The sequence below is a fragment of the Falco peregrinus genome, chromosome W, assembly GCF_023634155.1.
Source record: "Falco peregrinus isolate bFalPer1 chromosome W, bFalPer1.pri, whole genome shotgun sequence".
In the NCBI taxonomy this organism is placed as follows: domain Eukaryota; kingdom Metazoa; phylum Chordata; class Aves; order Falconiformes; family Falconidae; genus Falco; species Falco peregrinus.
The window spans coordinates 7,563,975-7,589,140 of record NC_073743.1 but is presented as its reverse complement, the minus strand read 5'-3'; the positions used below and the strand labels follow the sequence as shown (position 1 = coordinate 7,589,140).

Below are 25,166 nucleotides of genomic sequence, written 5' to 3'. Positions count from 1 at the left end.
TTTCTCTTTTATTTGGGTTCATAGCTTCAAGTAACCTAGTTTTGTTTTTAGAAATGCTTAATATTTGTAAGTGCTGCTCAAATCCATGGGGGCCTCCTTCTAAACATGGCAAAATGCTTACCAGATATCATGCATTCTTGAAAAAAGTGAACATAGCAAACACAGCAGTGTTTGGGACCTACTATTCTGTTTTTTAAATAATATGGGAATAATCCTGCTCGCCCCAAGGCCTTTGGGGGACACACAAATAAAAGCCAATTTGTAGTGAACTGTATTATCAAATTGAGAAATGCTCACCAAAGAAGCAATGCTGTATTCAGTTCAAGATTAAAATGTAAGATATGCTTACTAGACATATTCTGTATGTCTAGTATGACCATATTTTGTATGGTAAGTGTGAAAGGTTGTATTGATAAACCAGACAAACACTCAGAACTGTAATTATGTTCACAGAATGCTGGAGAAGGTATAATAAAGGAATTGAAGATGGTATTGTAATTTATATACATATAAAAGCTGTGCTGAATTTGTATAGACATTTTTAAATGTCACTATTTCTGGACTGTTGCTTGTTTAGATGTAATAATATGTAAAGACATTCAACCAGTGAGTTTTAGCATGTTAATTTCACTGTTTGGATTACTTTTCCATTTCTTCTAATTTCAGACTCTAGGATGTAACATAGGCACCAGGCAAGTGAAGCTTGATATTCAAATGTTGTATTATATGTTTTGCTATCTGTATATTTCCACCAAAATTCTGAAGACAAGTATAAACTGAAAACCAGAGTGCAAACAATATTTATAGATTATTTTATCTAGCATTTTGAATTCTAAATGGATTTTAAGATGCTCTTTTTGCTAGAAATCAGACTTCTAATGAACTAAAAAAAGCTGTAATATTTTTGATCTTAAAAATGTTTCACATTTATACCCACAAATTTTTCATTTATCAAAATGGATAATTTCCCTGTGAAAATTTAGCAATTTTTTGTATATTAAGAATACACATTGCCATAGCAGAAAAGTGGGAAGTAGTAGGCATCAGTAGCTGGAAACCTGAAGGTGAAATACTTCTCCTAAAATTTGGAAGAAGCAGAGTTAGCCACCTGTGCTTTGGTGCCTTTGATTTCAGATAGATAGTTAAATCTTATATTTTTCAGATCCTCCATATATACTGCAGTCTTCTTCTGAAAGTATGGAGAGGAAGGACCAGTTCTAGTGGTTGATATTTAGCTATAGAACTTACTGACAAACTAATAGGATAAAGCCTTAAGCCCTTTAAGACCAAGATATAAAGTGGTCTTTGATAGAGGTTGCCAAATATGGTTATTTAAAAAAATAAAAAAAATAAATCTTTCAGAAGAATAAATCCATGGGCAAAACCCCAAAGCCTTTTACGTATGTACAGTTGTATTCACTGGCCTTCACAGAGAAAGAAAATACCTTCTTTGAATTTTTATGGTCTTAGAATTGTGGACCAGTACTTCACAGTCATGGTGAGTAGGCACTGTGTTTGATCAAAGGCCAGGTGAAATCAATGGGAGGCTTCCTTTTGTTCATGCTTTTTTCTCTTTTTTTAAATGGGCTTCGTATTAGACTACAGATAAAATGTAAAATAAGTTATATAACCTACACATAGATGCCAGCAAAGCTGACACAAGCATTTTTGAAGGTCTGAGTTGGACAGGATTTGCTTAACTAACTGAGCACTGATAATATCTTGATACAGGTGAGAGACTACAGTCATCATAATCTCTCAATTAATCTTCAGGAAATCATAACATTAAAATGTAGTTATACATTAAACATTTAAAAGCATTCTTAGTTTCATTGAATACATATTTCGTATCTTCACTGACATGTTAATTTACTTAAATGTGATGGGATTTTAAGGACTTTAAATATACTAATGTTGAGGTCTAGCACTAGAAATAAGAGAGCTGGATATAGCTTGATAAAGCATTCTACAATTCCAAAAAAATGAATTATTAGTCTATGTTGTACTTCTCTTTCAAGCTCCATTAAGCAGATACTAGTGTAGTTCAATATCTAACTGGTTCAAATGTCTATGGATTTATTTGTTGGTTTACTACTTGGTGATGAAGTGCAGTTATGACTTATGGCTATTTTGACTTTGATTTGTGTAAAATGAAATACTTTGAAATAAATTATGTTGCACTGAACAGTTTAACTTTTAGTTTATTTTTTAAAAAATATGAAACAAGTTCAAAGGAGAACATAAGTTTAGTGATGAGGATAGCTAGCAAAACAGAGAGAATTATTTAAAAATTACTTAAGAGAAATACTTGGGGAAAAAAAGTCCTTGAGTCAACTGAAGATCTTTTTGGGAAGGGAGTGGACATCAATGCTTCTGTCCTGGTTTCAGCTGGGAGAATTAATTTTCTTCCTAGTAGCTGGTACAGTACTGTATTTTGGATTTAGGATGAGAATAATGTTGATAACACACTGATGTTCTTAGTTGTTGCTGGGTAATGTTTGTACTAAGTCAAGGACTTTTCAGTTTCTCATGCCCTGCCAGTGAGAAGGCTGGAGGGGCACAAGAAATTGGGAGAGGACACAGCCAGGACAGCTGACCCAAACTGGCCAAAGGGATATTCCATACCATATGACATCATGCTGAGTATATAAAACTGGGGGGAGTTGGCCAGGGGGAGGATGGATTGCTGCTTGGGGACTAGCTGGGCATTGATCAGTGGGTGGTGAGCAATTATATTGTGCATCACTTGGTTTTTGTCCTTGAGTTTTATTTCTCTTTCTCTATTTGTTATCTCGTTTTTCATTACTATTATTATTAATAATAATATATTTTACTTTATTTCAATTATTAAACTCTTCTTAACCCACAGGTTTTACCTTTTTCTGATTCTCCTCCCCGTCCCACCAGGGGGTGTGGGGGGTGAGGGGAGTGAGTGAGTGGCTATGTGGTATCTAGTTGTCAACTGGGGTTAAACCACAACACTCCTTTCTGTTGTCCAACTGGGGCTCAAAAGGTGGAGATTACAACAGATCTGACCAGAGTACATTAGAACAAATTTGTTATAAGAATTCATTGTATTTGTTTAATAGTTGCTGGTCACACTGTTGATTTATTTGCTCTCAGAGTTGTTGTGCTTGTTCTCAGAGTTGCATTATATAACACCTCACTTGCAGTATGTGTTCCCTATTTTGCTATTTATCACCCTTGGTGCCTGGGCTAAGGTTCTTGTTTTGTTACACTTTGTAATACTGGCTTGTGATATGATAGAATTGCTGGTTGTGAAACTGGTCTGGTCTCTGTACTCAGCATTGCCATCACCTCTGTATTTGGGAGTCATCTGATGGGAACTACTAATAATTACAACTTTAGCCTTTTCTGATTGGAAAGCTGAGGAGATGAAGACACTGACTCCTGAATCCAACCAGAAGACCTTTTATTAGTCCAAAACCCATGCTTACATATCCACGTTTGCTGTTCATGCGCACCATACTAAAATATCATTGGTTAATCAATACTGTTCACACGCTTCTTGGCTATATTTCATTGGTTAATTACTAAGCTACAAACACACTGAACTTCTTGCATTTTTTTTTCTTCCTTCTTATCTCTGTGAGTTTCATGTTCTCAACCAGTCACCGATGTAGCATCTTGCATCTGCTCCAGCCTTGCTTCATATCCCGTTTTTCTTCTGGGCATTCAGCCTTCAAGGTCCTTCACAGGCATTGTGGCCTCCAGCACTTGCCATAAAGCTCTCTACAGAAAGCCAGCCTATAGAGGAGACATCCTAACACATCTTGCCCTTCCCCACCAGATTAATTACAGAAGTGTTTGAGAATTTTGAAAATTTTGAATATCCTTGGTATGTTGAAACCAGCATGATTCTATTGCTGGGAATGCTGAATGTGTTCCAGGTCTTGTTTAAGGTTAAACAACTATTTAAGAATACTACCCCGAGATCTGCCCCAAAGCTGGATAGTTATGAGTGGCAGGGTGTGTGGGATAGTATGGGCAAGTATCTCCAACAGTGTGCACCTCCACTGTTTTGGAACTTCACCCCTGAACAAGTACAGAATCCAGAAAAGCTAGTTGAAGACCTGTTTCTTATGTCTTCTCACAGTAAAGCTTACTTTACTCTCTTCAAAATTCAACATCATAGCAATCTAAAATTTTCCAGAGAATGTTTCTGTGCTCCAGTATAAGAGTCTTGCCTCTCTGTTTCATTCTCACTTGCTCACAGGATAGACTAGGGACCTCCTTTCAGTTTGTTTCCTCGGAAGAACTAATTGGTTTTCTTTTGGAAATAATTCTATAGGGTGTAAAACTTTGTTCTTTTATGTTTTATTACTCTGAAGCAATAGCCAATGGAAGTAGATGTGTACATGATGTGTTGAAGTTAAAAAGCTTCTGCTGTTTCTTCCTCTTCTTTTGTGCCTTCCAACAACCACTTTTTGTGAAAGCTGTCATAATTTTCTTAGTTTCAAAGCATTATCTGAAGTAAAGCTTGCAAAATGTGAGTCTTTTAAAGTGAATCTCATCTTCACACACAAAAAAAATAATTTTATCCTAGCCAGTTTTACCATGGGGCTTGATTTATTCTCAATGAGGATATAGGAGGGTTTTTAGGAAGAATTATTTGGAATGGGCTTTTTGAGAAAAAATTACTAGAAAGGAAACTGTAGATTTGGATATGTAATCTAGTTGTGAGATGAGAGGTTTTTCTGTTAGACCATACTTTCTCCAGAAATTCAAGTCTAAATAAGGAATTTCCAGACCAAAAAGTGAATTTGAGAAAACGGTAGGCAACCAAAAAGCTTTTTAGGTTAGAAAAAACTATACCAGAGTTTCTTAATTTTTAATTAAAATATTTTTTTACTGAATTGAAAGCAGATATGTATGTTTAAAAGAAGTATAATTTAGATGACAGCACTTCTTAGTTTTTCTTTCCTCACTCTTTCCATTTAAATTCTCTGGTGTCTTTTCTTAGTCATATCTAACATGGACAATAGTTATTCCAATAATATGTTTCTGTTCAGTCTATAAAATGACCTGTGCTCTTTTATGGACTATAAAAATAAAGTATGCTGGCATCATAAAGATATGCAGTGAGCAAAATGAAGCATAAACATGTTATGCATGCATTGCAAATTGTAATGGAATGCAGAAGCACATAAGAATTTCTTTTAATTCCATAATGAGAATTATTGTCTTCACAGATATATTTATTAAAAGTGATTAATTATTGAAGATAATGTAGAAAAGAAAGTCTCCAAAACTCATGAGACTGTTTCTGTTGCTATTTAATGGTCCACGTGTGTTTCCCTTTTCCACTTTAAATTCTCAGCTAGGATAAACTGTAGGTTTGAGAGAGTGGTCTCTTCCTTCATTTCATGAAGGTGGTGTAGGTGGGGAGGCAAGCTGCCGTATGTTTTTCATAAGTTGCGACCTTCAGAGGCGGGTTGCCTCTCTTTCCTCCCCAACTTTTCTCCTTATTACAGCTGTGGTCTTCTCTTAATTAAACTACCATTTTTTTCCATGGGCCTACTTTCTAGTTCCTACTATAAGATACAACTCTAAATTATTTATATCTCCTATATAAATATATCCAAAATATATTATTTAAATTGAATATTATGATTTAATATATATTTGTATATATTTGTTGTAGTGGCGCTATGCTGGGCTAAGCAGAATCCACTATCAAGGAAGTATAGTCTAAATGAAGACACTGGGACTTAATTCTCAGCCAGCCATTTGGCAAGGAGGATCATATATATTTTACCACTATGTCTCAGTTGTTCATCTCTGGTTTTCTCTAGCGATTGTCTGTGCTGTCCTGTAAGGATGACAGGCATAAATTTTATTAATGAATGAGAGATTATAATAATTTTCTAGGTAAGTTGCACTTGGAAACAGATAATTCTTCTCTCAAGTGATTGGTAATTGTCAGTATTTACATTCACAGTATGGCTATCTGTGCCAGGTACATGGCCAAATGTGGCTGTTTGCATGCCCTCTATCTTTTATTTTATCACAGCTATTGAGCTTAGATTATAAAGAATGACATTCATTACCTTTGGAAAGGTTGCTAGTAGTATTTTCTTTTACATTGATTTTGTTGGGTTTTTTAATAACTCAATTTTTATTTGTTTCATTTCTTGATAGAGAAATTGAATCAGGTGGAATGTGCTGACTGGATGGGAAGAGATTGCTTTTCCCCTGGGGAGTACTGGAGCATGTTCAGGTCAATTGAGAGGCTCTCAGAGGCCACAGAGTGTGTATGTCAGGCAAAACCAGAAAAGGAAGCCTTGAGCTTGGGCAGGAACACTTCTTAGGTACCATGGAAGTTACAATCTCTATTTTATTCTATTAGATCAATGACTTTCTGAGTGGTTTGCAACTTCCAAAGTACCAAAGTGGTTTGCTGTCACTCAGAAAGCCATTGACCTAATAGAAACAAAGCTGAGAAGCAAGGACCTGCCTTTAAGGACACAGTGCAGTGTGTTCATTGAATACCTTTCTGGAGTCTCCTGACACTCTGCTTTCCACAAAATGAGAACCTCTCATGAAGTAAAATATTAAGGTAACTTGATTGCTTTCCTTCCCTTTGCATGAGAATCTCTCTGGCTGCTCTAGGTAAGACTATGTAATACACAATGCCGAGCTGATAAATGGTTAACTTCCCTGAATTTTAATTCATTTGACTCCTACTGCCCCATGCGTGGTCTGAGATGCCTTCTGCTGTTAGCAAGTGGCCACAGTGTGTTATCCTGAAATTAACTAGACTATCCAAAGAATGACAAAGATCTCTGTGGCTGAGGACTCTTACTCCAGGAATCAGCCTGGGAGCCTGGATCTTCTGAGCATTTGCAGCTCTTGATTTCCAGGACTCTTGTCCCTTATTCTTGAACTTTCTCATTCTGAATTTGTCACCTTGAACCTCAGTTGCCTCTGGCTGGCATATCTGTTAAATGGTTGTTGGGACAAGCAGTGTACTCTGGTCTCTGGTCATGGATATCCTAAACAATAGCAGTAAGAACTAAACTTACCATTTCTTTATGGTCAAATGGTCCAAGTTCTCTTCCTATTAACCTAGGCTACTTGTGAGATGTGAAGGAAACAAGCTTTTCAGTTTAAGGTTGATCCTCAGCTCCTACCTAGCCACCTTTCTTAAGGAAGCAGCTGGGGGTTTTCACCTGTCAAAGACTGTTCCCCACTGGTACTTGGATTCTGTCTTTACCTGTTGAATGGACCTTTGAAATAATGAGAGCCTGCTCCTTCCTTCATCATTTCATGTCTTCAGAGTCAGGAAGCTAACATTGTGTGTGTGTGTGCCTTATCCAAGCTGCAGAATGTAAAGGTCGAAGTGTCTCTCTGTATTGTTCTTGCGTGTCATGAACATTTGATGTGCTTTAGTCTTTTGCTTGTACTACAAGACACTTCAAGAAGAATCCTCATTCATGTTCATGGTCAGTAATTCTAAGAGTTTGACTGTCTTGCTAGATAACAAGCTGTGTAGGTATAGGCTATAAGACTGCTAAGCATCAGGGCAGGTCAACTTAAGCAGCACTAGGTAAATGCTTGTCCCGTGTATCTTTCTGGGGCTCTGTTCAGGCTTTTGTTAAGCATGCTACTATTGCTGCAGCCTCAAGGCATGATGTTGGTCTGTTCTTCTTCATGCAGCTTTGGGGACCTCCTTCCAGGCAGTAGTCATTTGTGGATTATGCTGCTAGGTGTCTTTTAAATGTTAATGTGTATATGAATGGATGCATTAAGGGAAGGTATTCATCAGTAACTGTAGCACCTTGAACTGGTACATCCTCTTAAACATTTACAGCACCATCTTCTTCCTTGTTTCCCCAGGTTCTAAAGCTTTGCAGGACAGTCTGCTTAAGGTCGCACATAAATATGCATACTTGTATGGGTTTTGCTAAAGCAAAGACTTCTTGGGTTTTCTGTGCCTTGCCATACAAATACCCTCAGCATGAATGACTGTATGGATGACATACTATAGATTTCAGTTAATGAAAAGGTGCTTACCATTTTTGTTACTTCTAAATACTTGCTCTAGGGAAAAAACATACAATTGTACTGTGCTTTCATAAATCTCTCCAGCTTGCACTGTGTGTGAATAATGTTTTGTAGGCAAAACTTTATGAAGAAATGTTACCTTGAGGCTTCTTATTCTTTTAGAAATGATGGCTAACAAGAATGTTACATTAGTCAGTGATCCCATGTCAATTTCAGTATCAAATTACCTCATCTTTACCAAGGAATAGAAAAGGAGAACTTAACTGTATTGGTTTTATCCTGCTTCAAAAAGGAACTTGCTGTTTCAGAGTTCTGTGCAAACGGAAAGCATTAACTTCACCAGTCATCATTCACTGGTACATGCATATAGTTTGATGTTTATTTGGAAATTCTTGTCTGTCCTTTCATAAGCATTCCCTGTGGAAATCATGGTACATATGTGCTTCATCAAATTACATGTTACAACCTATCTACTAACATTATTATTCACTTATCATTTGATCACTTTTTTTCCTGTTGCCTTTCTAAGGGTTATGGAAATATATAAGAAATAGATTAAAATACCTTATTAAACGACTTTAAACATTTTTCAATAAATGAACAATTACATAAAGGCATCTATATATTTTTACTTTTAAAAATCATCCCTCTAAAGATATGGGCTAAGTGGATATGCAGAGGTAGATCCTGAAGTCACTTAAAAACCTACTGTATGTAGTTTAATTATAGAGTGGAATAGCTCTTTGAGACCAGTTTCCCAGCTTCATTCTGACTAAAGAGCATTCATTTACTTCAGAATGGAATCATAGAATATCTTGAGTTGGAAGGGACCCATAAGGATCATTGAATCCAAGCCCCTGCTCATCGCAGGACTACCTCAAACTAAACCATATGATTAAGAGCTTTGTCCAGATGCTTTTAAACTCTGACAGGCTTGGTGCCGTGACCACTTCCCTGGGGAGCCTGTTCCAGGGACTGACCAACCTCTCAGTGAAGAGCCTTTTCCTAATGTCCAATCTGAATGTCCCCTGATGCACCTTCATTCCATTTCCATGTGTCTGGTCACCAGAGAGAGGAGATCAGCACCTCCCCCTCCGCTGCCCCCCTTGAGGAAGTTATAGGCTGCAATGAGGTCACCCCTCAGCCTTCTCTTCTCCAAGCTGAACAAGCCAAGTGACCTCAGCTGCTCCTCCTAAGTCTTGCCCTTGAGACCTTTCACCATCTTGGTCGCCCTCCTCTGGACACACTCTAATAGTTTGATGTCCCTCTTATATTGAGGTGCCCAAAACTGCACACAGTGCTTGAGGTGGGGCCACAGCAGTGCAGTGTACAGGGGAACAATCACCTCCTAGGTGAATATTTCAGGCTGAAAGAAAGTCTGGATGAAGCATGCTTGTTATCTGAAGATAAGATATTTAACAAAAAGATACTGGCAGATCAAATTTACATTTGAGTTTGTTGTGCTTCCAGTAAGAATAGAAATGAAACCATTGGTGTACTTTTTCAACAGAAAGGAGCACTTGAAAGAGTTTTTTCTGTTGAATAGAAGCCATGGTGATTTGCTGGTAGTTTTCTCTCCTTTATGTTTGTCTTTCTTAGCTACCCTGAAACTGGTTTCTGTTGGCAAAATAGCAACGATTAATTAAGTTGTTGATTATAGACTGATTTCTTTTCAGATCTCGGTAGAGAATGACTACCTAGGACCCAGAAGAATTGAGAGTCTACAAAAAGAAGATGCTGATTGGCAGAGAAAAGCTCACATGTCTGTGCTTTCTATTCAAGACCTTACAGTTAAATACTTTGAAATAACAGCTAAAGCACAGAAAGGTAGCTATTTTCTACTGTCCTATACTTCAAATAACAAGTCAGTCTCTAAAATTTTATTTAATGTTTACCATGTTCTGTATCTTACTGTGTGATTGATTTTTTTTCATCAGTCCTCCATGAGGAAAATGCAGTTGTTATTCCCATTTGGTTTTTATTCTGTGTCTATTAGAATTTTTCACAAATAAGCCTTTTCAGAACATCCTCAGAAGCAGGCAGAATAGACATTTTAAAATATAGTTTCACAACCACCTTCTCAATGTGATTATATTAGCTGCACTGTACATTTGCAAAGGATTTGGGGAGCATAGAGACCCTGATGGATTATGTCTTCTATACTTGATATGGCAGACCACCATAGTGTTTATTACTTTTAAGTTAATTTCCTTTTCTTGTCTCCCCTGCTTTTAAGTAATTTTTTTCATAGCTCTAAATATTAATCAACAACTCGGTTTAACTACTCAGTGAAAGCTGCTCTGTTGTTCGTAAATCTTCATGGTTATAACCTTGGCATTTCTATACTTGAAGAATGCATCAGTTTTACTAAAGAGTTGGTGCAGTTAAACCAGGTCATATGACTTGCGTATTCATCTGCACTCTCATCCTTGTACCATTTTAACCTAAATAATGAGTTTATTAGGGCAAACAAATCTGGGGATGTGCTTTCATGTCACCTCTTTTAGTTTGACTGTGGGCTACCACTGACAGTTTTTCCTGCTCTTTCCCTGCCTGAGTGTGGGTTCCTGTTTGTTTCTTTGCCTTGGTGATAGTGACTGTGCAACCAGATAAACGAGCTGTACCCCTGGGAAAATATTTTTTGATGGGTAGGTTTCCTGGCACTCCCTGCATGACTGCTAGATCTGTCTCAAGAGAAGCAGTTGCTGCAAAATGATTCCTTTCAGTGACAACCCAAGTTAAGGATAACATAAACCCACCATTTTGAAAAAGTGACTAAACCATTTCAAGAATGTTGGAATGAATTTAATTGGAGCAAATTCTGAATGTATTTAATCAATTTGGTTCCTTTACTAATATGACAAAGGCAAGTTGAATACCCCATTAGTTGATAGAGAATGTATATTTGCAGTTATTTAGTTTTCATTTTGTTTACATGCTGTTTTTATGTACAGCAGTCAGGTTTGTAGGGAAAAACACTGGGAAATTAAATGCCTGGAGACTGTTGATAACCATAGACCTTTGGTGTAGAAATTGCTTGCCTTTTTTGTTAGTTTTTGCATTTTTTTGGCTTCTGGCTGATCACAGGGTGATTTTATATACCAAAATATTAACAGATGACAGAGGAAAAACACATGAGAACAAAAAGGTATTTTTTTATTATCTAGTGACAGCATGTAATATCTTCTAGTACCTAGGGACTGAATGCTACCCCTTTGGTTCTGACTCTCATGGCTTTTGCTTCCAAAGCTAAGCATACAGTATCATATGATTGTTCCGTATATTAAAAAATTATTAAAGTCTCATGTGTGTCAGCCTAGATGATGTCTAGTGCTCAAGAAGAGAAAGTATGAATTGAGCAAGGGACTACTGCTACTCTGAACTCTTACTGAAAATATTCTTGTTCATCTCTACATATTAAGGGCAGATTGTATTTTGTTTAGTTATTTTGAGTTAATTTTGTAAAGGAACCTGCATTTTGAGGTAAAAAAAAAATGTTCTTATTTAAATTTAATTTGGTATTCTTACAGAATCACACTTGAGTTCAAGCTGGAATTTTTGTTTTAAACTGTAATTCTTATTTCACTCTGCAGATTTGTGTTAAACTTATGACTGCACTGCAAAAGTTATCAAGGGAAACTGGAGACTTTAGTAGCTGATGATTGGGGCTTTCAGAAGCAGGGAAAATTTGGGATGTGGTTTAAGACCCCATGGTAATATTAACCAGTTATTTTTATTAAGTCAAGAGTTCTGAATGTGTGGTTCAAGTGTTCAAGTACTATGTATTCAGAATGGTTTCTCTTTGGGTAACAAGAATTGGAATTATAATGATTAAATGATCAACAAATAGCTAATTGCATATTTATACAAATCCTAAGAGTACTTACATCTTGGAGATGAAGGTTAGTGCTCCGTAGAATGACTACTCTCTGCTAAGAGAACTTTGTATGTTTTTGGATACAAATGTGTGCATAGTCTCTACAGTAGAATCACTAGTGATCTGAAGAGTAGACTGGTAAGCTGTCTGCTTTTTCTTCCCTTCTCTAGCTGTGTATGATCGAATGCGAGCAGACCAGAAAAAATTTGGCAAGGCAGCATGGGCAGCAGCAGCGGAACGTATGGAAAAGCTTCAGTATGCAGTTTCTAAGGAGACTTTGCATTTGATGTGTGCTAAAGAAATCTGTTTGGAGCAGAAGAAACATGCACTGAAGGAGGAGGTAATTTTTCATACCAATAAATAGAAAAATAAAACGTAGAAAAAAACAAACCTTGAAGAATGTTGATGTACTTGGGGGAAAAAAGACCCATAACAAACAACAAAAACCAACATACTTGAAAGTAATTATTTTTCCACTTTTAATAATAAAAGCCTGTATTTTAACTTTTACCACATTCTATCATGTTAGGCAAATGGAGTTGCAGTGTAGGTATGGTGAGTTTTGTTCCACTTATGCTTTCTGTTCACCTTTTCCTGGTCAGTCTGTTAATGTTTACAGCTATCCACTGAGATGAATAAAATGAAGAGAAGGGATAGGAACAGAAATCTGCTGCTATGTAACCTTCACACTTTAGCTCTTGGAGGCATGATCACCTTTTTGGAGTAGTTTTGACATTCCAGATGGAAGGTATCTGAACATTAGTAAATATACAGATGACTAGCCTGTTGTACTGCACTCTTTGTCTCTGCTTACCCTAATTATTAAGGCAGTCTTCCAGAGGGGGTTGTACTAGCTGCAGCTTTACTGGGGAAAGAGTGCATGCATTAAACTCTGCTTAAATGTCTTAGCAGAAACTCCCCACGTTTATTGGATTTTATGGCACCTCCTCAAAAGCAAAAATGCTGTAAATTCTCTTTTAAATTTTGCTATCATATGGATATTCTGTGCTAAGAGCTTTCTGTCATACTAACGTTAATTTACATTTTATCCAATCAGTTGCTTGGTTTTTATAGCACTTTTCAAATCTTTCAGCAAAATTTGACTAAACTGGTGGCTCTGTTGTGAGTTCTCTGGATAACCTTTTCATGACTTTAGCACTGTATAGATTGGTAAGTTTCCAAGCATGATAGACTATGTGCCTATTTTAGGAGCTTCTGTAGAAGACAGCTTGATCTGCAAGGAAGAGAGCAAGACCCAGAGCACAAAAATAAAAAATTTGCTTCATTTCAATGCTCTTTATATTTAGAAAGCCAGGAGTTGTCTGGAAACCTGAGTTTATCAGGCTGCTGCCATTCTCAGCTAAGAGTTGAGAGAATCCAACAGTACCAATTGGAAATATTATATTTAATATGTTCAGAAGTTTAGGGCAGCCATGAGTTGTCTTTTCCCTAGCACATCTTATTTTTTCCCAGTGGAGTTCTTCTGTGAATTTTTGTTGAATGAGATCTCAGTCTGGTAAATAGTTGATTGTTTGGTTTGATGTGCAAAAGCATTAGGGGTTGGATAGAAAAAGGAGAGATTTGTTGCAGTATAGTGAGAGGATGGAGGGCTCTGAACTGAAGAGGTTCCTCTTTTTGGGAAAGAGGAGTGAGGAAAATCTGATGGGCATGCATGGGCATGGTGCTTTGGGATAGTGTGTTACAAGGTATAGACAGCTCTGGATCAAAACATGGTTGATGGGGAGATATCAAGACCAACAACTGTTCTGAAATGTCATAGCCCTAAGTATGCAGAATTGGATGTAACAAAATTGACTGGGAATCCCATATTGGAGAAGAAGGGTTACAGTCTTATCATAAAGAAAATATTTGGCGATTATGTTAGCTGATGTATTTGGAAGAGGTGACAGTAAAGAAAAAAGTGATAGAGTTTCTCCTTGAACCTTAAGAAGTGAAGACCTTCCTGCTGTGCTTGGTTATATAAATTTGCCTCCACTAAGTAGGAAAGGGAGACACATGGGAAATAATAGATTTGCTTCTCTTGCACTTAATAATTCCCTCTTCTCCAAATCTAAAGCCACATTGCTGACTGATTATTTTTTATTTTTTTTTAAGATGGACAATAAAAATGTCCTTGTTTCTGTAGTTTTCACTTAGTATGTTAACTTGGCATTTTTTTGTTTCCTAAAATGTGTTCACACTGTAAATATCTAGAGAGCTACTATATTTTCCAAGTTATGATATGCAAATCACCTCTCACCTGAGTAGTAATAAAATGGATTTCTCTATAATATTAAAAAAAAAAAGAATAATAGAATAATTACCTGTGCAGGAACAGCATGTTATGATTTTGGTTTCAATACAGTTTTCCAAGTACTGTGTTAAGTTTAGTTGGAGAAGATGGAGAGAAGCATAAAAATTTGCAACATTGATAAAGCCTATGTAAGATGGAGTTAAGGGCAGACTGTGTTGGAAGGAGCACTGTTGGATCAGAGTGCAGGACATTCATTAGTGTAGCAGAGCAAAGATCAATCTCAGAATTTTTCTTTGTGTTTATTAGTGATTATCTCTGTCTTGGTGTGAACGTATCGTTTGGATTAAAACTTATGGAGCCATATTGGATGCCATGTCACCCCCGACTCTTGACAGGCTGACAGAGACCTAGCACCACCTTCCACTTGTATCAGCAAGTATCTGTAGCATTATGAAGATATGGGACCAAAATTTCCTAAAGCTATACCTCTACTGGACTTGCTACAGCCTCTCTTCTGCTCTGCGTACCTGTTTGGTGCAGCAGATACTTGGCCTGCCAAACAGCTATACTGGGTGCATACACTTCAGGGAGACTTAATCCTTCTGTTTGGAGGGAATAGATATTTGTGAAGTACAAGAAGCCCTGCTAGAAAGTAATGTGCAAATTCTCATTAAAAGATTATATTGATTGTGAAGTTATTTGCTTGGAATTACCTGTAGTTTTTAGGGAAGAACAGCGGGTCTGCTGTATTTGATTCTTTTGAATCTTCATGGATGTTATTTAGTGGATAAAATAATATAAAACTGCTGAAGTTAGCAGTTGAACTTTAAGAGGAGTCCTCTTTTTAATACTTCACTTAATTTCTTTGTCATTGTGACAAGCTCTTATAAAAAGTAAACCAAATAAATGTATTTGATTTTTTTGTGTATAGGTTCTTTGAAGACTACTCCAATCACACATCAAAAACTGCTTGCAGAAGCTGTCCATGTAAATGATGGTGTCTTTTAAATAGTGATAGTGTGTTCTAAATTTTAATAAAATGACAATTTTAATATTTTGATTTATCTAGGAAAACTAGAGATTCTAATATATCACTAATGCATCTCCATATGTGGAAGGACAGTAATTGCAAGTATAATGTGATAAGGGTTTTAAACAATTCAGGTACAGTAGGCGAAGCTGCATATGGGCTGTAACTTTGCACAGATGTAGATACCTGAAATTCGAACAACATATGTGAAGTCTGAATTGAAGAGAAAATTAGCTTAGTTATTTTTTAAATTTTATTTTTATGCTATCTCTACAGTTATTGTCGTGGTTTAACCCCAGCTGGTAACTAAGTACCACGCAGCCGCTCGCTCACTCACCCCTCACCCAGAGGGATGGGGAGGAGAATTGGAAAGGAATGTAAAACTTGAGGGTTGAGATAAGAACAATTTAATGGGTAAAGCAAAAGCCGTGCATGCAAGCAAAGCAAAACAAGGAATTCATTCACTACTTTCCATCAGGCAGATGTTCAGCCATCCTCAGGAAAGCAGGGCTCCATCACGCATAATGGTTACTTGGGAAGACAAATGCCATAATGCCGTATGTCCCCCATTTCCTTCTTTTCTCCCCATTTTATATACTCAGCATGACGTCATATGGTATGGAATATCCCTTTGGCTAGTTCAGCTCACCTGTCCTGGCTGTGTCCCCTTCCAGTTTCCCGTGCCCCTCCAGCCCTCTCACTGGCAGGGCCCAAGAAACTGAAAAGTCCTTGATTTAGTATAAACATTACCCAGCAACAACTAAAAACATCAGTGTGTTATCAACATTGTTCTCACATCAGAGCCAAAACACAGCACTGTATTAGCTACTAAGAAGAAAATTAACTCTATCCCAGCTGAAACCAGGACAGGGAGTTAACAAGTTGAGAAATGACCCTGAAGCAGGAGCAGAGATTTCACTCTGTTGATCAGCCCGAGACCTTTTTTTACCTTTTCATCTTTCCTACCAAGGATGCAGGAAATTACTAGTACAGATTAGACAGCAATTTTTAACATTAAGAATTGAACCAGTCTTAATTTTTTAACAAACAATTGTCACACATATATAGTATCTCACAAAGTTTTAACATCAAAGGTTGAAATTAAAGTTCCCATTTTTCTTTTTTGTAGGGGGCTGTTATGTAGCTAGGATGTCCATACAACAATATTAATTTCCCATTAATTACTGTTGCACCTGAAAATGCAATACAGTGATGTTGTACCTCTAAAACAGTCCAGGTAGCTTGTATCATCTGTAATATATGCTTGCAGGGCTAAGATTTAGTTGTCAGGCAGGTCTTTTATCTGGCAGATACTGGTGTGGCTGAATGAAATTTTTAGCTGATATAACATGATTAGCTGATACTTCTGAAGACAGCCCATTTATATCTCTATGCAGTCTTTATAGAAAGTCTGTGGACTTAAATTTGGAACATCTTTTTTAAAGGAAAAAAAGTATAAATATATGTGAATTTCACAGTTCACTAACAAAGTGGTAGTTCTTAGGCATGGTAAGAAGTTTGAATGACATTGCATTAATTCGAAAAAAAATAATTCCTATGTTTGGTGATTTTATTTTTTTTTTACGATGAGAAAATCCTTTGAAAATGCCAAAACCCAGGATATCCTGCCTGGCAAATGAACATTATCACTCTCATATAAAAAACTGGAAGGTTCCAGAGAATCAGTCCTTTTGTCTTGAAAACTAGCCTCTAATTCACTCCAAATATTCTATCATTGTCACTTACTGTTTTGGTCATGATTAGTAACTTAATATGGATTCAGAGTAATAGAATGGCATAGCGAGACGTTTTGGTGTCACAGTTGGCTGTAACATAAATTATACATTATTGATTGTAAGATTTATGATACTCACTTAAAGACTTATTGATCCTTTCAGGCTAATAATTGATATACAAACAATGCATTCAGTAAGTATACAATATAGTAGAAGAAATTTTTAAAATAGAAATTACAAAAATTAATTCACAAGCCTTCCATCTTTCAATCTCATATGGAAAGAAGCATTATTTAGAGAACTGTTTCCTTAAGTGTTTAATTAAGCTGTGAAATCCCCGTCAAAGGATAATGATGCAGGTGCTAAAAGCTTGTGTGCTGTAAAAAGGGGATAAGACAATTTATGAAGTAAAATCCTGTAAGTTTATTTAGTATAAAAGGCAGCACTGTGGCTTAAGAAGTCTTGAGCTGCCGTCAGCATTAGAGGCTGGTGAAACTTTTTAGGGAAGTATCACTGTACTGACTACTATGTTTTGTCTTCCTGGATATTTGCTGTTAACCTTTGTCCGAAACAAGGTATTGAGTAAGATGGATTTTTGGTTTGGTTCAATACACATATCTTTCTGGTTTAGTATAATTATATTTAAGCATATGTGATAAATAAAACCTAGGAAACCCTTTTTTCGGTATTAATTATAGATACATTTTTACTCCTTGAAGAAACCACCATAATGTAAAAAACTACTAGCAAATATTTTTTTAAATGTGTTTGCTAGGTCGTTTATTTTTCCTTGTTAGACATCCCTTTTTAATTATTGAATGCCTGTAATATAGGAACTAGATCCCCTTTCATTAGAATGGTGGATTGATCAAAAATCTTCAGTACAATTTATAATTACTTTCATCCTTCATCTCAGAGAAAATCCCAGAGTTTCCTTTTTTGAGAAGATAGAGAACTTGAGCGTGGCCCTAATTCTTCTGCACACAGTTTGTAGAGCTGCATGGCTTTGAATTCCCTCCAAAGTGAGACAGCACATAAGATCCCCTTGCATATCAGTATTTATTGAATATGGTCTGAATGGCCAACTGTTGGCAACGGGCACAACTGATCAGTTAATTCTTGTTTGGCTGAATGAAAGAGAATGATTTTGGTTCTCTTTGGTTGTTTCTTGTGTCACTTTTCTATGTCAGACATATGACAAATAAGCACTAAAATATATATAAATATTTTAATCTAGATCTTTTTTCTCCAGTGAAAGACTCCAGAGAAAATGATGCTGTAAAAATCAATACATTCTGATTAGACAGAACTTGGTGTTTTCTTAAATTTTCTCATGTTGTTCCTTTCAAATTGCAATGATAGATAGAGGTTATGAGAATTTTGGAGAAAACCCTGGGTTTGGCGTATGAAGGCACGGAGTCCGGTTGTGGTGCAACCAGAGACACTTTATTGTACAGAGAAGCTCATATTTATATCTCTGAGCCCGGATACAAAATCCAGCTGCATGCACCACCAGGCTCAGGGAGAAACCATTCATGCAGTTACATAGCTATATATCACTACAAGCATGCAGACACCTTTTGACTACTAGATAACCATGTTTATCTTTCTTACTTTCCTTCACAATACCCAGCTGTTCTCTCATCTCCTGCCAGATCAGATAATCTCCATCCTCCTCTCATACATCTCTCTTCAGACATCTCTCTATCCTCTTCTCCCACAACTGGGAAAAGTAATATAAAAGCCTGTGGCTTGACAGATGTTCTGCTTTAAGAAAGCTAACTATGCAATAAAATATACAAAATATGGTAAAAATCACTGATTTATCCCCTTCACTTTTTTTTTTTAATTTGTAGAGAATCTCCTCAGTTAAGTTGTCATTACAAGAGGATCAGTGCATGTATTTTCAAGTTCAACTTAATTGACAGTTTTAACTGTAGTTTTCTAGACGCTGTTAGCAAAACAGCTTTTAGACTTTTTCTGTTGAAGATAAGAAAATACTAATTTCATTATGTATCTTCAGAGAATCAAGTAGTAGAGTAAAAAAGCGGTAGGGTTGTTTCACATTACTCACTATATGACTTGCCACTTAAACAGTCACAAAGAGCAATCCAATGCCATGGATTTTTTTTTTTTTTATTACCATGCAGAAAAAATGTCAGGTATTTAAGATGTCTGAAAGTATGTGGCTGATCAAAACTTTCTCTTGATGTGTTCAATTTTAACATGGTATATTTGGCGTACCAGACTGTATCTAGCTGTAATCATAAAGTCTGTGGGTTTGTTCTCCTTATTCTGGAGTTGTGTGTTTATTTTTTTTCTCTTTCCATTTAGATGCAAAGTCTGAAAGGTGGTACAGAAGCCATAGCCCATTTGGACCAGTTAGAAGCTGATTATTATGATCTACAGCTTCAATTATATGAAGTGCAGTTTGAGATCTTGAAATGTGAAGAACTGCTGCTGACAGCACAACTTGAAAGCATCAGAAGACTGATGACAGGTGCATTTTATACATTTTAATTGAGATGTAATCTGTAAAAGATAATTTTCTTCCTAAGAGTAGTAAAGCCTGTGGGAATGAAATGAGAACAGTTTCTTTACCATGTGAAGAGCTGGATATTCTAACATAAGTACCATTAAATTAAAATTTTCACTTGTTCATAAGGCATATACATACACATACAGAAGTTTTGGTCTGGTTCTCATTGTCTGTGTTTGGAAGTAAGCATATAAGATACTATGTAAGGTTTGGAAAACTAAATTTATGGAGGAGGAAATGTTTTAATTACTGGACTTGTCTCATTAAAAAAACCCTTGCATTGGCATTATTCCTTTCTTTGAAGTGACTGGTTTTCAAAAGGTATTCCTGCAAATCAGAATCCTTCAGCTAAACTTTGAAACTCATTGTATTGCCATGTCACTGATCTTATGTTTTGAGAACCTACTATATCCTGTGTAGTTATAAACTATGGAAATGGTACAGGTAAATCATACAGCATTTTGAATCCAGTTCTGTCCTTTGGACCTTTTTTTACTTAATGTTAGAATTTTAAAGGGTCTTATAACTATCCATAAATCCTTGTAAGATGTTTTTTTGTGGTGAATGTATTGCTATCAACAGAGAATGTGATAGTTGGTTCCTGCTTTGGTTGGGGGTGGGTTGAACAAGTTCAAATGGTGTGGATCATATCTAAAGAGGAATCGTTCTAATTGTTTTACTGTAAGTGGTGGAGTCGTTAGAAGCTTAAGCACTTACCAAATTTTTGAGCCTTGCAAATGCCTATAAGCCGTTTGTAGAAAACTCTTGGAATGTTTGACGGAGGTTGCAATAGAGTTGCCAAGGGTTTTTTTCAAACAGTAAAACATAATTTAGCATTATGTTTTAGAACTGGTAGATTTTACTCGTTTGCAGCTGAGCTATTGGGGTTTCACTTGTAAATTCCTATCTTTAACTTTGCCTGAAAGTATTCTAAAACAAAATTTGCATGTAAATTTTTCCATTTTATAAGGGTGTAGCAAAATATAGTTGTTAGCCATGAGTTTTGTTTTTACTCGCTGATGTCTCAAAGTGGGTTCTAATGATTTGCCTGTTTTACAAATGGATGAAATTTTATGTATTTATTTTTTTTAACTGATCACTAAAGACTCAAGTAGGTCTGTTTCTATTAGTTTTTATTTCAAGGTTAGTATAGTGATGTTCTTTCTTTTCTGGTCCTGCCATATCCTGTGCTGAGCTGAAATTAACATGACAATCAAAATTTTGGTTGCAGCAGAGACCATGCACACAAATAACATGAAGTGACAACAGCTTTTAAAATGGACAGTGTTCTGAAGAAAACCCTGCCCCTCTCCCCAAATAATCTAGTAGCAGATGTTACAGTCTTCCTGAAAGGTATTTGATGAAGGTGAAATGAGAAGATTTGTTGGTGCTGCAGAGTAGACACTTGACAGTCATGCCAGCTGTATCTACCTGTTTCAGCCAGCAGTAATGTATATCCCTCTTGGTGTATTACAAAAATATCCTACTTGGTATGCCAGTGAAATAAAGAACAAGAGGCCTTTGCTGCTTTTTCATATCAACATTCTGAAGGGATTTATAATAATCTCTCTTTCCTTCTTGGCAAGAGATGAGAAGGCAGCATTCAGAAATGAGCTCAATGTTATACTGAATGCTTCACTTAGGAGACTAAAAATTATGAGTATTGAAACAACTATTAGTAATGACTTCCTTTTTAGGCCTGTAATGCTTTGAAGGATTGCCTTGAATTTACCCTCCCACTGCAGCCTCTGAACAGTAGCAGTGACTGGGTGGTCAAAAACCTAAGAGAGGATTTTTGGTGTTTTATTGTCTAATTCCCCTTTCATGAAATGAATAGTAGGTTGTGGCAGAATAATCTCATGCCAAAGACTTGAGAGAGTCTGTATATCCTGAACTTTGTAGTGAAAACCAGAGGATATTGCTGCACATCGTGGGTCCCTTGTATTAGTTGAGACCCAAAAACATGTATGGACATTGTGATCAAGTTAGACTACAGACACAAGTATACATTTACAGTTGTATTTGTTCTTTAATGCTCTGTGCTTACCTGAATACCAGGCTGTGCTTCATTGGTACTGATTTATGTTCTTTGTATAAACTTTAAAGCCCTACAGTGCTTTGCTCTTCAGTGCTTTTCCTCTGACCTTTTGATTTTGCTCTTCATCTGAAAGGACTATAGCATTCTTCTACATTAAATCTTGTAACTTAGTGAGGGGGGATGTTGTTGAACAAAACAAAATGCTAATCAAATACAAACTATTGATTTGACTTTTTCATTGCTGATATTTTTAAAACAGAGAAGAGAGATGAAGTGGTATATTATGACACTTATGAAAGTATGGAAGCCATGCTTGAAAAAGAGGATATGGCAACGTCTGTACACTTGCAAAAAGAGGAGATGCAAAAGTTACAACGAAAACTCCGCCAACTGGAAGCAAAGCGTGGACATATTTCAGCCAAGAAAGCCTACCTCAGAAATAAGAAGGTATTATTAAATTGCAAACTTCTAGCATAATTAGCAAATTTAATAAAACTTCAAAAGATTTAATTTCATATACAGCTTCCAAATCTCTCAATTTTTTTTATTATATTTACTATTACTAAAAGCTGTTTTAGAGAGTACCAAGTACAATAGCATGTATTATTAAATTGATATATTTAAGATTCAGTTTACCATTTAGCTTTAAAGGAACCTTTAATCACTAAGAAGTCAACAAATAAACTTGTTTCTATTAACTAATCAGAATACTTTCATGTGGAAAGTACATGCTGGAATGCATGTTTTTACAGAGAGTAGTATTTGCAGAAGAGAATCAAGGGTGTTTTCTCGCTAATTAGTTCTATATTCATTCTCTCACCTCATCCTTTTAAACTTACGTCATGTGTCATTGATTCTTTGTATTCAGGAAATATACAGGAAATCTAGTATATATTCTTACTTTATAAAACTAGAGTCAACTTTCTTTGTGTTACATGGTTGGGTGTAGGACAAGGCCTCAAGGACAAGAGTCCAAGTACTGATAGCCTGATGAATAGAGACTTGTTAGAACTTGTAGGGCACAAGCCCTGGGAGCAAAGGAACAAGCTAACTGCAGACCCCTGAGCCGTTACAGTTGAGGAGGCAACCAGACGGACAGAGAAACAAGTAGCCAGATAAGGGAACGGATGGCACCAATATGTAATCAAGAAAGCCGCGTAGAAAGAAACTCCCTAACCTTGGAATAAAAATTATTGCTAGGTCAAGATAAACTAGTAAGTACCTATTGTTCTAACGGTGTGCCTTAAATATCAACCAATCAGTGTTTTTTACGCTTAAGATTTAACCAATCAGTGTGTAATATGTAGAAGGTAGAAACGTATATAATTGTAAGAAAATCACTAATAAATGGACAACTTGCTTGCATCAAGCTGCGTCCCGTCTCTTCATTCGCCGCAGATGGGATGTTGTGCAAAAAAATGTTTTAATGTAGCTAATGTTTTGAAATTGTGTAACAATTTAGTAGGTAAATATGTTCATTCCTTTATTCCAGAATGACTTGTTTACAGTTCCCTACCAGTTTGCAGTTATTTCAATGTGCATTATTAACAAGTGAGATAACTTAATGAGTAGAATAGATCAAAGTTTTGAGAGAGCAGTGTAATACTTGTTAAAAATAGGTTTTCACCCCATGCTATATACTATAAGGCTATGCATAAGTCTCATTTCAGACCTCATTCTAAATTAGGATCAGGGGTTGGGGTGGTTGTTGGGGTTGTATGTTCCCAGTCACATCACTTGATAAGGGAGATGACACCTTTATATAAACAGTTCTAGTGCATTGAGGGTAAAACATTCAGATCTTTCCTCTCCTTCATAAGTAATATATCTATTTCTATACCTAAATCTGAAGCCAAACAGTAGTTGGTACATCTTGTATTTTGGATTTTTTTATATTTCTTCAGTCACTGTCTTGTCTCTGATTAACACAATATGGAGAAGACTGTAAATAAATTATTATAAGAGAAATGTCTCCTGTTAGCCAGTTATGGAAAGTAGTTTGCTCAGTCATTGAGGTTGTTTTATGTGATTTTGTAAAAAGAAAAATGTATTAAGAAGCTGGACTTTTTTGTACTTTAAGGAATAGATCCTATCTGTCATGTCATGCCAATTAATATAGGCTACATTATGGTAGTTACGCTATTTTCTCCTAAATATGAAAAGACACTACTGGCACCTTATGGAGTACACAAACCTGTTTAACAGCAACAGGCTGGTTGCTGTTCCTTACTTAACTTATGGGAGTGTCATGGTTTAACCCTGGCTGGCATCCAAGTACCACGCAGCCACTTGCTCACCTACCCCACAGTGGGATGAGGGAGATGATCAGAAGAGTAAAAGTGAGAAGACTCGAGGGTTGAGATAAAGACAGTTTAATAGGTAAAGCAAAAACTGTGCACGCAAGCAAAGCAAAGCAAGAAATTCATTCACTGTTTCCCATGGGCAGGCAGGTGTTCAGCCATCCCCAGGAAAGCAGGGCTCCATCATGCGTAATGGTTACTCAGGAAGACAAATGCCATACAGCCAGATGTCGTGTCCCCCCCTTCCTTCTTCTTCCCACAGTTTATATATACTCAGCATGACATCATATGGTATGGAATACCTCTTTGGCTAGTTCGGGTCACCTGTCCTGGCTGTGTCCCCTTCCAGTTTCCCGTGCCCCTCCAGTCATCTGCTGGCAGGGCCCAGGAAACTGAAAAGTCCTTGATTTAGTATAAACATTACCCAGCAACAACTAAAAACATCAGTGTCCTATCAACATTGTTCTCACATCAGAGCCAAAACACAGCACTGCACCAGCTACTAAGAAGAAAATTAACTCTATCCCAGCTGAAACCAGGACAGGGAGTTAACAAGTTGAGAAATGACCCTGAAGCAGGAGCAGAGATTTTTTTAGCATGCCTTCTAATCTATGTAATTAACTAGTCATCTTCAACTGGCTCATTTGTTTTCAGGCTATGCTATGATAAAATGCCTTGTTTAAGCTGAAGGAATTTGTTGTTCTAGGCTGTAACATTAGTTGCAGCATGCCTACTTGTGCACAGAGACATGATGCAGAGATGTATATGGTACTAATGCTAATCTGGGTCTGCGTGCGCAAGTAATACAGTCATGACTGCTCAACATTGTTCTGGAAGAATGTGGCTATATTGCTTTCAGGACCTGAGGTAATGTGTCTGTGTGGAACTTCACTGCTGGATGTCTTTGCATGGACATCACAGCACTCAGAACTAGGTCCAGCTCTCTACTGATTTCATTGCCCAGTGTATCATTATCTGCAGTTGAGTGCTGCAGTGAGATATTTACCTTTCATCTACTAAAAAAATCACAGATTAGAATAACATGTATTTAGCCTTGCAGGAGGAAATCAAAGGCTTATATTTGAGCAAAAAGAATAGGCAGAGCCAGTGGTGTGCCATTTTGCCGCACTTGGAGAGAAAATAATGTAGCCATTTTGATTGATATTTTTGTTAGAGGTATTTACTGTAGCTGCTCTTAATATTGCTGAATAACACGGAGCCCTATTAAGCTTAAGTGATGGGTTGACCTTGGCTGGACACCAGGTGCCCACCAAGCCACTCTATCACTCCCCCTCCTCAGCTGGACGGGGGGAGAAAAATACAACAAAAGGCTCACGGTTCAAGATAAGGACAGGGAGATCCCT

General features: G+C 36.7%; 1 protein-coding gene across 1 annotated transcript in view; it reads left to right on the top strand.

Annotated features, from left to right (window-relative positions):
- The window catches only part of LOC129783107 (junction-mediating and -regulatory protein-like), a 107,504-nt gene that overhangs the window by 58,816 nt on the left and 23,522 nt on the right, over positions 1-25,166 (top strand). Inside the window, exons 3-6 of the mRNA XM_055792813.1 lie at positions 9,705-9,855; positions 12,076-12,245; positions 19,260-19,425; positions 21,762-21,949. Coding sequence (XP_055648788.1) covers positions 9,705-9,855; positions 12,076-12,245; positions 19,260-19,425; positions 21,762-21,949 — 675 coding nt within the window. The remainder of the gene's footprint in view (positions 1-9,704; positions 9,856-12,075; positions 12,246-19,259; positions 19,426-21,761; positions 21,950-25,166) is intronic.